This window comes from Panthera tigris, chromosome X (assembly GCF_018350195.1).
Source record: "Panthera tigris isolate Pti1 chromosome X, P.tigris_Pti1_mat1.1, whole genome shotgun sequence".
Classification (NCBI taxonomy): domain Eukaryota; kingdom Metazoa; phylum Chordata; class Mammalia; order Carnivora; family Felidae; genus Panthera; species Panthera tigris.
The window spans coordinates 55,128,950-55,145,968 of NC_056677.1; the positions used below are offsets into that span (position 1 = coordinate 55,128,950).

The window sequence follows — 17,019 nt, forward strand, 5'->3', positions numbered from 1 at the left end:
TGGCCTATCTGACTCTAGAGCCCATGAAATTAACTTTTAAATAAGTCATGCCCTTTGACAAAAATAGATTTGCAAAAGTAAAATGAAGTGGAGTGAATAAGTAAATAATCTAAATGCAAATGTGTGCCTCACTAGTTACACCACTACATTTACCAAAACAAATAGTCACCAATCATAATCTCATAAAAGCACTCATTGCAGTATTATTTATAATAGTGAAAAATTGGAAATAAGCTACATAGTTGAATATTATGTACAGTATGGCTCCAATAATAATGAGATCTGAATGCATCCATTATTTAGTCAGTAAACATGAATCGAGTATCTACTACATGCTAGGCACTCCTCTACCTGCTGGGGAAATAGCAGTGAATAAAAACAATGTCCTTGCCCCCCCATAAAACTTAAAAAGAATTTGAACTGATACCAGAAGATAATTATGATAAAAGGTAGGTTAAAAAGTTAAAATTATGTATATACTATGAACTAAATTGCATACATATAAAAGAGGTACATGTAGAAAAAAGAACGAAAAGATAACATGCCAATACCATCTAATACAAAGTTTCTGTGCTAGAATATCCTATTATCATAGGTAATTTTATACTTTTATATATTATACTTACTACAAATGTCATTTAATAATAATAATAATACATTTTATATTTTAATGCTGGGGTTCATAAATAGAACTGTGTAACTAACTTGTTTCAATGACATTAAATCATTTCCAACATTCCTGTGGTTCAATGTTCTTGTCTAGCAAATGCTTTACACTAACTCTTCAATTCAGTGGTTACCAAACTTTTTCTTAAATGGCCAGAGAGCAAACATTTTAGGCTTTGAAAGCTATCCAGTCACTACTACTACTCAATGTTGTTTTCCTACCACAAAAGTACCTTTAGAAAATATTTAAACAAATAAATGTGGCTGCGTTCCAACAAAATTTTATTTACAAAAAGAAAAAAAAGGTGGCAGGCAAGTTTGGCGCAAGGGCCATGGTTTGCTGATACTACTTTAACTTCATTATAACTAACACAAACACAAAGTTCTTTACCCTCCACTGTTCAATCTCCTCATGGTAACAGTCTTGCTATTAATATTAACCACATTTTACAGAGGACAAGACTAAGGCTCAGAGGAAAGAAATATCTGTCCAAGATGATACAGCTGATAGAGTGAGTTGTTAAATTCAGTTCCAAGAGAGATGTCAAATGTCCTGTTGTCTGAAAAGCTGTACATATATAAATGCTAATTTTAAACTTTCTAGGGGAGTTTATTCCTTAGAGGACTCTTACTCTAAATCATTTTGGAAATTTTTTTAAATCACTCTTTAATTTATCCCTTACACAAATATCTATTTTCATGTATTATATTCTTTAAAGAAAACTTCTCCTGCAGACTGATACAAAGGCTTCAGTGGAAGCTTCAGGGATATATTTTTATTGCTTTTGTGTGAGTGGGGAACAGGACTGACAAGCAGTGTTTCTTTATCCTTCTTAAGCAGCTTCCCATGAGCTTGGCACAAGACCACAGAGGATAAAGGTGCCCAAGTTCTCTGTATCTAGAAACCTAGGAGACTGAATGGTCTCCGAATCGCCTCAAGAGGCGCATGACCACATGTAGGTGAAGACTTACCAATGTTAATTTCATCATCAGTCAGAGTATCTCCAATGAAATCGAACTGAAAGGACTGAAGTGTCTGAGAAAATTTCTGAACAGCTGAAGAATAATCTGCAAAGTAAGAGAAACAGAAGAAATGGTCAAAATTTCTGTCCTTTAACTGATTTACTCATCTCTGTTAGGGCAAATAGGAGAAAAAGCAAAGTGCTCCTGGGAGTTAGCAACTTGCATTTAATAAAGTTAAACAAAAGATCTCACCCTCAGTAGAAGATTTGAGCAATGAAAATCATACATTAAGGAGGAAGGAAGGCAGCTTAGTGAATCCTTTTAAGTTATGGGACATGTTTTAATCTCACTCCCTGTCCTTTCTGACTTGTTCTACCCAAAGCCTGTAAAGACCTAAAACTACTTAGTTTTACTTCTAAAAGAGGCTCTTTTGAGCACCAATTATGGGCAATGGACTAAATGCTTTCTCACCTCTCACCAAACAAATATCCACAATCATTCTACAAAGAAAGATGTAGCTGAATTTTATAACTGTGGTAATCAAAGTCCCCAAGCTAGCCGGCAGAGCCAAAAGTAAAAGCCAGATGGTCTGTCTCTTCAGGGCCTTTTCCATGGCAACACAGGCACAACATGGAAATGTTACACATTAACCATATGGAAGCCTGGGTTAGAATACTACCTGGCAGGAGAACAAATTTAAGTTGCTCACATAATATTCACCGAGAGACCTGAACTACAAAGGCAATTAATAACAAACTTCAGGATGGTATGGCCAGACAAATGCTTTTACTTTGGGTGAACAGTTTTGAATTTTATTATATAAAAGATTAATGCAGGTATAAAACTAAATCACATTTAGCTAACCTTTTGACAAATTCTCTTTATGGATTTATTTTAAATATGGCCTTCATCAAGTGGTCTGGCCAAACTCTCCAGCCTTGCTACTCTGAGTGGTTCTCAGGTCAGCAGAATCATCATCATCTAGGAGCTCGATGGAAATACACATTTCCAGGTCACAACCTAGACTTACTGAATAAGAAACTGCATTTTAATATAATCCCTAGGGGATTCATATGCCTTTGAAAGTTTGAGGGGCACTTCTCTTACCAACTCAAGGAACCCACTGGACAATCTTCTAGGAAAGCTCAAGCTTTGGGTTATCTTTGGCTCCCTTTTCCTATTTCTTCTCTAACTCCATAGTTTCATCATCCCCCACCTTCACATGTATCAGAAACACAGGGTTATGGGAGTTTTTGTTCTCAGACTAACAGAAAGGGAGACAATGCAAACAGCATCTATCCGTTTCAATGGAAAACTATCATGGTTAAGCACAAACACAACAAAACATGTTCAGACATTTGGTGGAAACAGATTAAACTGCCTAGAATTTTATTGCCATCTTATCTGTGTCCCATTTCCAGAAGAACTTATTTTCAGTATTTAGAGCCCTGACCCTTTGAATACATGATTAGTGAGTAGGACGGGGGAAGGAGAGGGAGGGAGAGGAGGAAGTGGAGGAGGAGAAAAGTTTTACAAAAATTGGAGGCTGCAGACCAGGTTACCATGCCTTCTCAAATCTCCACATTTTGGATAGCATTTTCTATTTCAAATCTGGTCCACATAAATGTGAGAGGAGCATGCCCACCCTGCTTTCCATATTCTATCAGCAAAGAGAATACAAAACCAGCTCCATGGCTGGAAAACAATCACTTGCCTCTGCCCTCCTTAGCCAATAGCAGAAAAGGTCAAGCCCAGAATTCTGCCATGCACTTTCTGTTTCACTCAGAAAGATTAAATGAAAATATTTATTATATTGCCTTTTCACACATACCTGGATTTCTTCATTATTTTCTTGAGACAAGCAAGGTACAGTTATTAATAATTCCTCTTTTAGAATAATCTGAACTTTTCTGGAACAACAAATACTATAATTTTTGACATTTATATTATTTTGTAAGTAAAAGCATAGAATAAGAAAGGAGTGGCATTTATTCCCTTTTTCACTATTTGCACCAACGTCTCCTCTCCAGACTTCTGGTTTTCTTTTTTTTAAAAAACATTTATTTAGTTTTGAGAGACAGATAGAGACAGAGCATGAGCAGGGGAGGAACGGAGAGAAAGGGAGACACAGAATCCGAAGCAGGCTCCAGGCTCTGAGCTGTCAGCACAGAGCCCAACGCGGGGCTCGAATTCATGAACCGCGAGATCATGACCTGAGCCAAAATCAAGTCGGACGCTTAACCAACTGAGCCACCCAGGCACCCCAGACTTCTGGTTTTCAAAACGCTACTTTACATTTGCATAGAGCTTCAAAAAGTATATGAAGGACTTTCCACACTGTCATTGACTCCTCTCAAATACCCCAATGTTCGTATTACTATGTTCACCTTATAAACAAGCAAATAAAAAATGAGAATGCAGACAAATCACATCTGCAAATATGAACAAGCACAAATTAACAGCTCTTCATTGAAACAAAGTCTCAATATTTAGACTCTGTACTAAGAGATGTACCAGGAATGAGTCAGATAAATAAGTTGGGTAACTTTTGAACTCCAAAGAATCAATAGATAACCTAGAAATGCTTGCAGTGTATGGGGCACTTATTTCTTTATTACACTAAAATTTACTGCATCACTCTAAACCATGTAAAGTCATTATTTTATCCTTCCTAATACTCCTGCATCCCTGTCCAATAAGCCATTATCTCATAATTTTTCAAGCTATCTTTGAAGGTTCTCTCTATACCACCTTCTTATTTACCTTCTATAATGTTTTTCCCTCACCTTCCCCTTAAACGTAGCTAGATAGTGTTTTTAGGCAATTGAAGCTTTCTGGGAATAAGGTAGAATATAAACAGAATTAATTAGTCAGGTACTTAATTAATGTTGTATACACACCACTTTACTTTTATCACTATTATCTGACATGGAATCATATAGAATATACCCTGATGTCTACATTACTTTGGTCTGCACAGTGTCTTAGAAATTCATCTATCTGTAATTCATTATTTTTGTTGCTGAGTAGATTGCATTGCATAAATATGCCATAATTCATTCATTCACCTATTTATGGATATTGTGCTGTTTATAGTTTTTCACTATTGTGAAGAAACTTACTTTAAACATTCATGTATAAGCCTGCCTAGAACATATATTTTCATTTCTCTTTGGTAAATACATAAGAGTCCAATAAATTGGTTATATGTTTAGTTGGAAAGTGTATATTAAAATATACAAGAAAAGGTCTAACTGCTTTCCAAATTCATTATACTATTTTGTACACCTATCAACAATATATGAGAATTTCAGTTGATCCACATATCTTCCAACATCTGGTAATTTATTTTAAAATCTTTTTATTGCAGTATAGCTGACATACAATATTAAATTACTTTCAAGTGTACAACATAGTGATCCAACAACTCTATACATGATGATATGCTCACTACAAGTACAGCTACCCTCTGTCACCATACGATGCTATTACAGTGCCACTGACTATATTCTTTATGCTGTACCTTTCATCCCCATGACTTACTCATTCCCTACCTGAAAGCCTGTACCCCTACTTCCCTTCAGTCATTTTTTTTTTCATCCTCTCATTCACTTACCCTCTGGTAACCATCAGTTTGTTCTCTGTATTTGTGGTTCTGTTTCTGCTATTTTTGTATCCACATTAAGTGATATCACATGGTATTTGTCTTTCTCTCACCTATTTCACTTAGCAAAATCCTCCCTAGGTCCATCCATATTGTTACAAATGGCAAGATTTCGTTCTCTTTTATGACTAATAATGCACTGTATATATATATACATCTTCTTTATCCATTCATCTACTGATGGACACTTAAGTTTCTTCCATATCTCGGCCATTGTGAATAAACATACAGTAAAAAGCTGGTAAGTTACTTTTGTATTTTAACTATTCAAATGGATGAGTACTAGTATCTCCTTATAGTTTTAATTTGCATTTTCCTGATGACTAATGGCATTAAGTAGTTTATCATGTACTTATTAGACATTTATAGTATCTTTTTTTCATGAAGTGTCTGTTCAAATTCTTGCCTGTTTTATAACTGGGTTTTTGTCTTCTTATTATTGAGTTATAAGATTTCCTTATATATTCTGGACACAAGTTTTTGTTATATATATATATATAGAAAGGGAGAGAGAGAGAGAGAGAAATAGATACCAAATATTCTCTAAATAAACTAAAGGTGTAACAATCTAAGGTTCTCTCTTCAAGATAAAATACTGAATCTTGATAACACCAGTGTACTTTGTGATACATTAAGTAAACCTAATCAAACCACTCTCTCCCCGTCTCTACTGTAGCATTGAAAAACAACAGCTTCACAACTACAGTAGCTGTGAAAAACAATAGGTTAGCAGCCACCAGAGAGGGCAGAATGGGGTGGAGTTTTACTAGGCTGTGTTCTTAGACAATTATCACTATTTGCCCATTTTGAGAGGTCCTGAAAATTCCATTATTAAGAATAGTCTCTCTCCTTACCCAAAGCTCATTCTGTGTAAACAGTGCTGCTATTGGGGCATTTGTCAAAAACAGTTACCTGAAATTTTTAAAAACTGTGGTGGCCTTAAGCAATGTAAAAGTTGGAGTTATCAAGAGGTTGATCAAAGTATTTGGTGTGATATTATGATTTATAAGAAATATATTTTGAGGGGCACCTGGGTGGCTCAGTCGGTTAAGCATCTGACTTCAGCTCAGGTCATGATCTTGTGGTTTGTGAGTTTGAGTCCCACATCGAGCTCTGTGCTGACAGCTCAGAGACTCAAGCCTGCTTCAGATTCTGTGTCTCTCTCTCTCTCTACCACTCCCCTGCTCACATTTTCTCTCTCTCTCTCTCTCTCAAAAATAAATTAAAAAAATATATATATATATATGTGTGTGTGTGTGTGTGTGTGTGTGTGTGTGTATGTGTGTGTGTTTGATCATTCAGATGACAAAAATACATTTCTCATATATATTTTGTCTTTATCCACAGTTCCTGGCTGACAGCTCCCAAAACACTTGGAATACCAAAGTGATGACAGCCATAAAATTGTCTTTTGTTAGGTTATTAGAATGACTTTTGGACCACACCTAAAAATGGAGACTGATTTCCAGGATAACTAACTATGTGATTAGAGCATTGGAACTTTCATTCTCACTCCCCTGACCTCTGGGTCCCTCTGACCTCTGGGAGGAGAGAGGGGCTGGAGGCTGAATCAATCACCAATGGCCAATGATTTAATCAATCATCCCTAGGTATCCATAAAAACCAAAATGGATGTGGTTCTGGAAACTTCTAGGTTAGTAAATATGTGGAGGAGAAGTGGGGAGAATGGTACACTCAGACAGGGCATGGAAGCCCCACACCCTTTTGCATAATATGCTCTATACATACCTTCCATATGGCTGTTCCTATATTATATCCTTTTATAATAAACCAATAATCTAGAACGTAAAATATTTTAGCTCTGTGAGCCACTCTAGTAAATTAATCAAACCTAAGAAGGGTATTGTGGAAACACTGGTTTATAATCAGTTGGTCAGAAGCACTGGACTTGTGACTGATACCTGAAAGTAGTAGTGTAGTCTTGTACGACTGAACCCTTAACCTGTAGAATCTGGTTTCCAGGTATATAGTGTTGTAATTGAGTTGAATGGTAGGACATCTAGCTGATGTCCAGAGAACTGCTTGTTACTGTGGGGAAACCACTCCCAAAAATAAATTGGAATTGGGTCCAGGAACACAAAACCCTTCATAAAAAAATTAGAGAATGACAATTTGGAAAATGACATGCACAGGGCCTTTGCAAAAGTACAAACTATTCCTAAGAATCTAGAAAGACATGTGCATGCAAAGGAATGTGTGAACACCCCAGGCTGTATCTATGTCCATTAAAGATTTAAGAAGGCCCTAATCTCTCAGTTCTATCTGAACTTGAGGCCCTGAACAAGCAGGGAGAGAATGGCAGGCAGAGTTGTAAACTGACTGGCTGAATGTTGAGGTCATACCATAACACACACCAACAAAGCCCTTCACCAAAGGCTGAGAAACTTGCCGGCTCAAGATATTTCATGGAATCCTTGTCCACTCATTAGCTGGTCACAGAGGTAACCTACAAAAGACCTCAGCAGCTGCACACAACAAAAAATACAGACTTTAATACAGAATTAGCTCAGGAAACCAATAAATAAGCAAACAACAATAGACAGAGCAAACCATGGGCAAAGAGAGATGATCTTATTTCCAGAGTTGTCACATTATATAATATTAATGTACACTTCTCAACAAGAAATGAGGAAACACACAGAGACAGGAAACATTAGCTTATACTCAAAAAATGTAGGGACACCTGGGTGGCTCAGTTGGATAAGCCTCCAACTTTAGCTCAGGTCATGATCTCACAGTTCATGGGTTCGAGTCCTGCATGGGGCTCTGTACTGACAGTTCAGATATTTAGAGCCTGCTTCAGATTCTGTGTCTCCTTCTCTCTCTGCCCCTCCCCGGCTCATGCTCTGTCTCTCTCTCTCAAAAATTAATAAATATTTTTAAAAATTAAAAATGTAATCAACTGAACTGTCCATGATGAAGATATTGGACTTACTAGACAAAGATTTTAAGTTCGTTATTCTTTTTTCTAAATGTTTTTATTATTTATTTTTCAGAGACAGAGTGTAAGTCAAGGAGGGGCAGAGACAGAAGGAGACACAGAATTCAAAGCAGGCTCCAGACTCTGAGGTGTCAGCACAGAGCCCGATGCAGTGTTCAAACCCACGAACCATGAGATCATGACCTGAGCCGAAGTCAGACACTTAACTGACTAAGCCACCCAGGTGCCCCTTAAGTTGGTTATTCTAAATATTTCAAAGAATTAAAGGGAACCATGTCTAAAAAAACTGAATGAGAGAATAAGAACAATGTCTCATCAAATGCAGATATCAACAGAGTTGGAAAATATTTTAAAAGAACCAACTAAAAATTCTATAATTAAAAAATACAATAATAAACATGAGAAATTTACTACAGAAGCTCAATATTTGATTTAGGCAGAATCAGTGAAGTTAAAGACAGGTCAATTAAGATTACCAAGTTTATGTAACAGAAAGAAAAAATGAAGAAATTATCAGAACCTCAGAGACCTAAAAGGCACCATAAATATAACAAATACAGACAATGGGAATCCTACAATAGGAGAGGAAGAAGAAGAAAGAATATTGTCACACTTGATAAAAATAAAACTCATCTTCACTCCCAACAAGCTCAATATAGTTAAAGGAAGATAAAATCACAAATATACACCTAAAAGCATCATAGTCAACTATTGAAAGATAAAGGGAGAGAATCTTTTAAAAAAGAAAAAAAAAGACTCACCATGAACAAGGAATTCTCAGTAAGATTAACTGCTGAATTTTTCATCAGGAATCATGAAGGATCAGACAGTAAAGGGAATGCTTGGGAGGAGGGAGTGCCTAGGGGACTCAGTTGGTTAAGTGACTGAATCTTGATTTCGGGTCATGTCATGATCTTGCGCTTTGAGGGATTGAGTCCTGCATCGGACTCTGTGCTGACAGTGCAGAGCCTACTTGGGATTCTCTCTCTCTGCCCCTCCCCCACTTGCACATGTGCACTCTCTCTCAAAATAAACTTTTTTTAAAAAAAATCCTTGGGGCAGATTATAAGATATTCTACATCTACCAATATTAACCTCCTAAAAAATAAAGAGGAAATTAAGATAAACAAAAACTGAATTTGTTGCTGGCAAATTTGTCCTACAATCAATCAATCAATCAGTCAGTCAATCAATCAATCAATAAAGGGAGTCTACCAGTCAATAAAGGGAGTCTACCAGTCAATAAAGGGAGTCTACCAGGCTAAAATCAAAGAAAACTAAATCAGGAGGTTGAAAGATGGTGTCAGAGTAGGAGGACCCCGGGCTAGTCTCAACCCATGAACACAATGATACAACTATCAAATTATCCCAAACACCCAAGAAATCAACCTGAAGACTGACAGAACAGACTCCAAAACTAAAGGGAGAGAATAAGCCACATGGAAGAAGGTAGGAAGTGTAAAGACATGGTTTCAGGGAGAAAAGGATTATGGGTGCTGTAGAGGGGAGTGAGCCATGGTCACAGAGAAGGGCAAGAGACAGGGAAGCACACAGGGGGACAGAGAAGAAGAACATTTCTCCAAAGCCATTGACTGGGAAAATGAGAGTGGCTGACTTTCCTGAAATCCTGCAACCAGCAAGCCTCAAAGTCTAGAGTTTTAAATGTCAGCAGTTTGGGGCGCCTGGGTGGCGCAGTCGGTTAAGCGTCCGACTTCAGCCAGGTCACGATCTCGCGGTCCGTGAGTTCGAGCCCCGCGTCAGGCTCTGGGCTGATGGCTCGGAGCCTGGAGCCTGTTTCCGATTCTGTGTCTCCCTCTCTCTCTGCCCCTCCCCCGTTCATGCTCTGTCTCTCTCTGTCCCAAAAATAAATTAAAAAAAAAAAAAAAAAAAACGTTAAATGTCAGCAGTTTTGGTTGAGATAGAGCTGAGAGGGAATGACACTGCTCCTAGAGAGAAGGTAGGCAAAAAGGGGGGAGGTAGACAGCATGGAAAGGCCAATATGAATAAACTCTTGGGATACACAGTGGGGAGATTACTCATTCTTCTCTGAAAGCTTCCTTGAGAGGCAGCACTCACACAGATGCCTCTCTGGTGACAAAGGAGCTAGCTGGTCCCATTTCCCTTCCTCCCCTCAGCATAAACACAGAGTCACCTGCAGGAAGCTGCACAGGGCCAAAACAGGCTGCCTAATTTGATTACAATCCCCACACCCCTGAATGCTGTAAGGACTACCCAGCTCAGTCAAGCTTGCTTCAGTCCCAGCATGGTGGTCACAGCATGTGTCCCCTAGAAGTCCCACACAAGCCCCTGCCCACAACACATCCCTAAAGCATGCAGTTTTAAACGTCAGCAGGCTTGGCAGAAATAGAGCCCAAAGGGAACTGGGCTGTTCCTGGTGAGAAGTCAGGCAAAAAAACACAGAGACAGACAGCATGGAAAGAACAATCTGAAAAACACCTGAGGCACAGAGTGGGAAGATTATGTGCTGTTCTCTGAGTGCTTCCCTAAGAAGCAACATTCAGGGTGACACTTCTCCAGGAATAAAGATGCTGGCTGGAGCCATTTCCCTCCCCTGCACCTCAGGATAAACACAGAGACACATACAGGAGGCAGCTCAGGGCCAACACAGGCTACCTAACTTGCTTACACAAAATCTCAGACCACTGCACTCTAGCAGGACTACCCTTCTCAGTCAAGCTAGACTTAGTCCCAGCATGATTGGCCCCTTCCCCAAAAGACCAGAAGAAACCCCTGCCCGCACCATGTCTCCTGACCAGAGAGTTCTGCAAAGCCTCAGTTCTAGTGGAAGAAGGATCCAGTCTCTTTTCACAAGCAGACCGGACCATACCTAGTTAAACCTTGTCACATTATGGTCAAGGACCAAACAATGCCCACTGTAGGCAAGGAGAGCCTCTGAAGACAATTGGCCTGAAGGATAGAGCAGTCAAAACACAGAACAGAGTGCATGAGCACATGGCAGAAACACTCCCTGAAGCTCCAGGCTCTGCACACTACATCATCTCTACTTCATAAAGCCATTATTCTCAGGAACAGGAAACAGAACAGACTTTTTTAACACAGAAAAAGACAGAGACTTAGACAAAATGCCAAAATGAAGGAATTTACTACAAATGAAAAACAAGATAAGGCCCTGGCCAGAGATCTAAGCAAAACAGATATAAGTAACATGACTGAGAATTTAAAGCAATAATCATAAGGATACTCACTGGTCTTGAGAAATGAATGGAAGCCATCAAGGAGAATTTTACCTCAGAGAAAAAAAAATTAAAAAAGAATCCAACAGAAATGAACAATGCAGTAACTAAGATTGGAAACAGGCTTGACACAATGAACAGAAGGTTTAAAGAAGAATTATAGAACACAAAAATAGACTTAGAGAACTCAGTGACTCCATCAAATGTAATAATATTCATATTGCAGGAGCCCCTGAAGAAGAAGAAAGAGAAAAGGGGCAGAAAATTTACTAGAGAAAGTAATAAGTGAAAATGTCACTAATCTGGGGAAGGAAACAGACATCTGGATCCTGGAGGCATAAAGAACTCCCATCAAAATCAACAAAGGCAGGCCAACACCAACACATAATGTAATTAAATTGACAAAATATAGTGATGGGGAAAAAGTCTTAAAAGCAGAAAGACAAAGTAAGTCCCTAATTTACAAGAGAGGACACATGAGGTTAGCTGCAGCTCTCTCAACAGAAATTTGGCAAGCCGGAAGGCAGTGGCATGATATATTCAATGTGCTGAGTGGAAAAAAATCTACAGCCAAGAATACTCTATCCAGCAAGGCTATCATTCAGAATAGAAAGACAGATAAAGAGTTTCCCAGAAAACCAAAAACTAAAGGAGTTCATGACCACTAAACCCAAACTGCAAGCAATATTACAGGAAATTCTTTGAGAGGAACGAATAGAATAAAAGTGACAAAGATAAAAAAGGATCAGAGAAAATCTCTAGAAACAATGAAAAACAAGTAATAAAGTAGCACCAAATACAAATCTATCAACAATTACTCTGAATGTAAATAGAGTAAATGCTCCAATCAAAACACACAGGGTGTCAGAAAGGAAAAAAAAAAAAAACAAAAAAAACTAGATCCATTTATATGAGGCATACAGGACACTCACTAGAGATCTAATGACACCAGCAGATTGAAAGTAAGGAGATGGAGAAACATTCATCATTCAAATGGAAATCAAAATAAAGCCAGTGTAGCAATATATATATATTGGACAAGCTAGACTTTAAAACAAAGAATGCAACAAGAGAAAAAAGGGCATGATATAGTCATAAAAGGAACAATGCAACAACAAAATCTAACAACTATAGATGTTCATACACTCAAAATGGGAGTGCCCAAATATATAAAACAATTACTAATAAACATAAAGGAACCAATTGATAATAATACATAACAGTAGGGAATGTTTACACACCATTTACATCAAGAGGAAAATCATCTAAACAAAATCAACAAGGAAACTGGCTTTGAATAACAGACTGGACCAGATGGACTTAACAGATACATTAAGAATATTCCAACCTAAAACAACAAAATACACATTCTTTTCAAGTGCACATGGGACATGCTCCAAAAGAGATTACATACTAAGTCACAAATCAATACACAACAAATACAAAAAGACTGAGATCACACCATGCATTTTTTTTTGATGACAATGCCATAAAACTTGAAGTCAACCACAAGAAAAAATCTGGAAAGACCACAAATACATGGAAATTAAAAGATACTAAATACAGGATGGGTCAACCAGAAAATCAAAGAATAAACAAACAAACAAACAAAAAACATGGAAAGAAATGTGTGAAAACACAATGGTCCAAAACCTTTGGGATGCAGCAAAAGTGGTCCTAAGAGGGAAGCATATAGCAATACATGCCTATCTTAAGGGGCAACAAAAATTTCAAATAAACAACCTAAGATAAACCTAAAGAAGCTAGAAAAACAACAATAAATGATACCTAAAGCTAGCAGAAGGAAAGAAGTAATGAAGATTAGAGCAGAAACAAATGATATAGAAACTAAAAAAACAATAGGAAAAAATCAATAAAACCAAGAGTAGGTTCTTTGAAAAAAACTAATAAAATTGATAAACTGCTAGCCAGACTTACCAAAAAGCAAAAAGAAAGGACCCAAATAAATAAAATCACAAATGGGAAAGGAAAATAACAACAAACATCACAGAAATACAAACAATTGTAATAGAATATTAAAAAAAAACTATATAGTAAATAATTGGACTACCTGGAAGAAATGGATAACTTCGTAGAAATACATAGGGGCGCTTGGGTGGCTCAGTCGGTTAAGCATCCAACTTCGGCTCAGGTTAGGATCTCACGGTTTGTGGGTTTGAGACCCGCGACACGCTCTGTGCTGACAGCTCAGAGCCTGGAGCCTGCTTCAGATTCTGTGTCTCCCTCTCTCGCTGACCCTCCCCCACTTGCGCTCTCTTTCTCTCTCTCGCAAAAATAAATAAAGCATTAAAGAGTTTAAAAAAAATTTTAACGTTATTATTGACAGAGAGAAAGAGAGAGGGGCAACAAGTGGGGGAGGGGCAGCAAGTGAGGGAGACACAGAATCTGAAGCAGGCTCCAGGCTCTGAGCTGTCAGCACAGAGCCAGATGCAGAGCTCAAACTCACCAACTGTGAGATCATGACCTGAGCTGAAGTCGACGCCTAACCGACTGAGCCACCCGAGTGCCCCTAAAAAAACTTTTTAAAGAAATATATAAAGTAGCAAAACTGAAACAAGAAAAAATAGAAAACGTGAAGAAATTGAATCAGTAATGAAAAATTTCCCAACAAAAGAAAGTGCAAGGGCAGCTGGCTTAACAGGCAAATTCTCCCAAACATTTAAAGACAACTTAATAAAAACAGAGACTGCGGCCCCTCACCTCTGGCAACATGGCGCTATGAGCAGTGTAGAGCATTTGGTCTAAGGCCTGCAGCCTGCGGGCCTGCCTGCCGCGGCCCTGGGGGCTGAGGGCGGGTGCCCTCCGGATGTTTCGCACGGGCTCCGCTCTGCTGTCTGTGCGTAAATTCACAGACAAACATGAGTGGATAATAACAGAAAATGGTATTGGAACAGTGGGAATCAGCAATTTTGCACAGGAAGCTTTGGGAGATGTTGTTTACTGTAGTCTGCCTGAAGTTGGGACAAAATTGAAGCAAGAGGAGTTTGGTGCTTTGGAAAGTGTGAAAGCTGCTAGTGAACTCTATTCTCCTCTATCAGGAGAAGTAACTGAAATTAATGAAGCTCTTGCAGAAAATCCAGGACTTGTCAACAAATCTTGTTATGAAGATGGTTGGCTGATCAAGAAAACACTCAGTAATCCTTCAGAACTGGATGAATTGATGAGTGAAGAAGCATATGAGAAATACATAAAATTTATTGAGGAGTAAAAATGGAACCCCTAAATAAACTATTATGAAACAACTTAATCTAGCATAGTTGTTTTAAATTAGTGGTGCACAGAAGATTTAAAATGGCAACTTTTAGCAATACCAGTGCAAAAAGAAACTACTTGCAACAATGTTAATGAAAGAAAACACCCCTTAACTTTCTAACGATTGCAGATAAACACAATATGTATCTTTTTACAACACCCTATGATTTTTAGGCTAGGCTCCAGTTATAATATTCAGAATCCTGAAATTATCTGTGGTTAAAAATTAGTTATAAAAACTATGTAATTCAAGGATAACACTGTCATCTTAAACTTTTGGGAATTTTCACTTGCTTACATCTATCCCTGGATTGGGATCAAAATACTTAAATGATCTGTCCATTGGAAATAAATGGCAGTGGAGAAAGGTTGTTAGTTGTATAGTGTCAGATAAAGAACAATATTATCTTAATTTTGTAATATACTGTGCTTGTTGGTGCTATTTTTATATGGTGAAGCAACAGCCTTGCAGGAAGATAAATAGTTTAATAATAAAACATTTAACTTAAAAAAAAAAACAAACAGAGAGGGAAGCAAACCATAAGAGACCCTTAAAAAAAGAGAGAGAGAGAAAAAACTGAGGGTTGCTGGAAGAGAGGTGGGTGGGGGGATAGGCTAAATAGGTGATGGACATTAAAGTGGGCGTTTGTTGGGATGAGCACTGGGTATTATATGTAAGCGATGAATCACTGAGTTCTACTCCTGAAACCAACAGTATGTTAATTAATTTGTATTTTAAAAACTAAATAAAATAGGGGCGCCTGGGTGGCTCAGTCAGTTAAGCGTCAGACTTCGGCTCAGGTCACGATCTCGCGGTCCATGAGTTCGAGCCTCGCGTCAGGCTCTGGGCTGATGGCTCAGAGCCTGGAGCCTGCTTCCGATTCTGTGTCTTCCTTTCTCTCTGCCCCTCCCCCATTCATGCTCTGTCTCTCTCTGTCCCAAAAATAAATAAACATTAAAAAAAAAACTAAATAAAATAAATAAAGAAGACTTTATACTTTCCTTTTCAAACTATTCCAAAAAATAGAAAAGGAAGTAAATCTTCCAAATTCATAGTAAAAAGCAGGCATAATCCTCATACAAAAGTCACATAAAGATTACACAAAAAAAAGGAACTCCAAGCCAATACTTCTGATGAACATGGATGCAAAAATTCTCTATAAAATACTAGCAAACCAAATCCAACAATATATTAAAAATAATCGTGGGGTGCCCGGGTGGCTCAGTCGGTTAAGCCTCCGACTTCAGCTCAGGTCACGATCTTGCGGTCCGTGAGTTCGAGCCCCGCGTCGGGCTCTGGGCTGATGGCCCAGAGCCTGGAGCCTGCTTCCGATTCTGTGTCTCCCTCTCTCTCTGCCCCTCCCCTGTTCATACTCTGTCTCTCTCTCTGTCTCAAAAATAAATAAACGTAAAAAAAAAAATTTAAAAAAAAATTTAAAAAAATCGTTAACCATGATAATGTGGGTTTCAAGGGTGGTTCAATATTCACAAATAAATCACTGTGATACATGACATTAATAAAAGAAAGGACAAGAACCATATGATTGCTTCAATAGAAGGACAAATAGCATTTGACAAAGTACAACATTCACTCATGAAAAAGACCCTCAACAATGTAGGTTTACAAGACACATACCTCAAAATAATAAAGGCCATATAAGAAAACCACAGCTAATATCATCAATGGGGAAAAACTGAGAGCTTTTCTTCTACAGTCAAGAACTAGACAGGGACATCCACTATCACCACTGTCACTTAAAATAGTACTGGAATTCCTAGCAAGCAGGCAATAAAAATAAAGAAAGGGCATCCAAATAGGCAAGGAAGAAATCCAACTTTCAGTATATGTAGATATGTAGATACATATGTAGTATATGTAGACTCAATCAAAAACTTGCAAGATCTGATACACAAATTCAATAAGGTCACAAGATACAAAATTAAAAAAAACCTGTTGCATTTCTATTTATCAGTAATGAAGAAGCAAAAAGAGAAATTCAGGAATCAATCACATTTGCAACTGCACCAAAAACCATAGGATACCTAGGAATAAACCTAACCAAAGAGGTGAAGGAAGTGTAATCTGAAAACTGTCAAACACTGATGAAAGAAATTGAAGAAGATACAAATAAATGGAAAATCATTCCATGATTATGGACTGGAAGTACAAATATTATTAAATTTTCTATACTACCCAAAGGAATCTACACATTTAATGCAATCCCTATCAAAATACCACCAGTATTTTTCACAAAGCTAGAACAAACAATCTTAAA

The 17,019-nt window shown here is 37.8% G+C and overlaps 2 protein-coding genes across 2 annotated transcripts in view; one reads left to right on the forward strand and one right to left on the reverse strand.

Moving 5' to 3' along the window:
* Positions 1-17,019, reverse strand: part of OPHN1 (oligophrenin 1) — a 564,403-nt gene that overhangs the window by 369,169 nt on the left and 178,215 nt on the right. Inside the window, exon 3 of the mRNA XM_042974015.1 lies at positions 1,639-1,734. Coding sequence (XP_042829949.1) covers positions 1,639-1,734 — 96 coding nt within the window. The remainder of the gene's footprint in view (positions 1-1,638; positions 1,735-17,019) is intronic.
* On the forward strand, positions 14,202-14,721 carry LOC122235316 (glycine cleavage system H protein, mitochondrial-like). The gene is given in 1 exon segment (XM_042974016.1): positions 14,202-14,721. A coding segment is annotated over 1 exon segment (498 nt). The 3' UTR covers positions 14,700-14,721.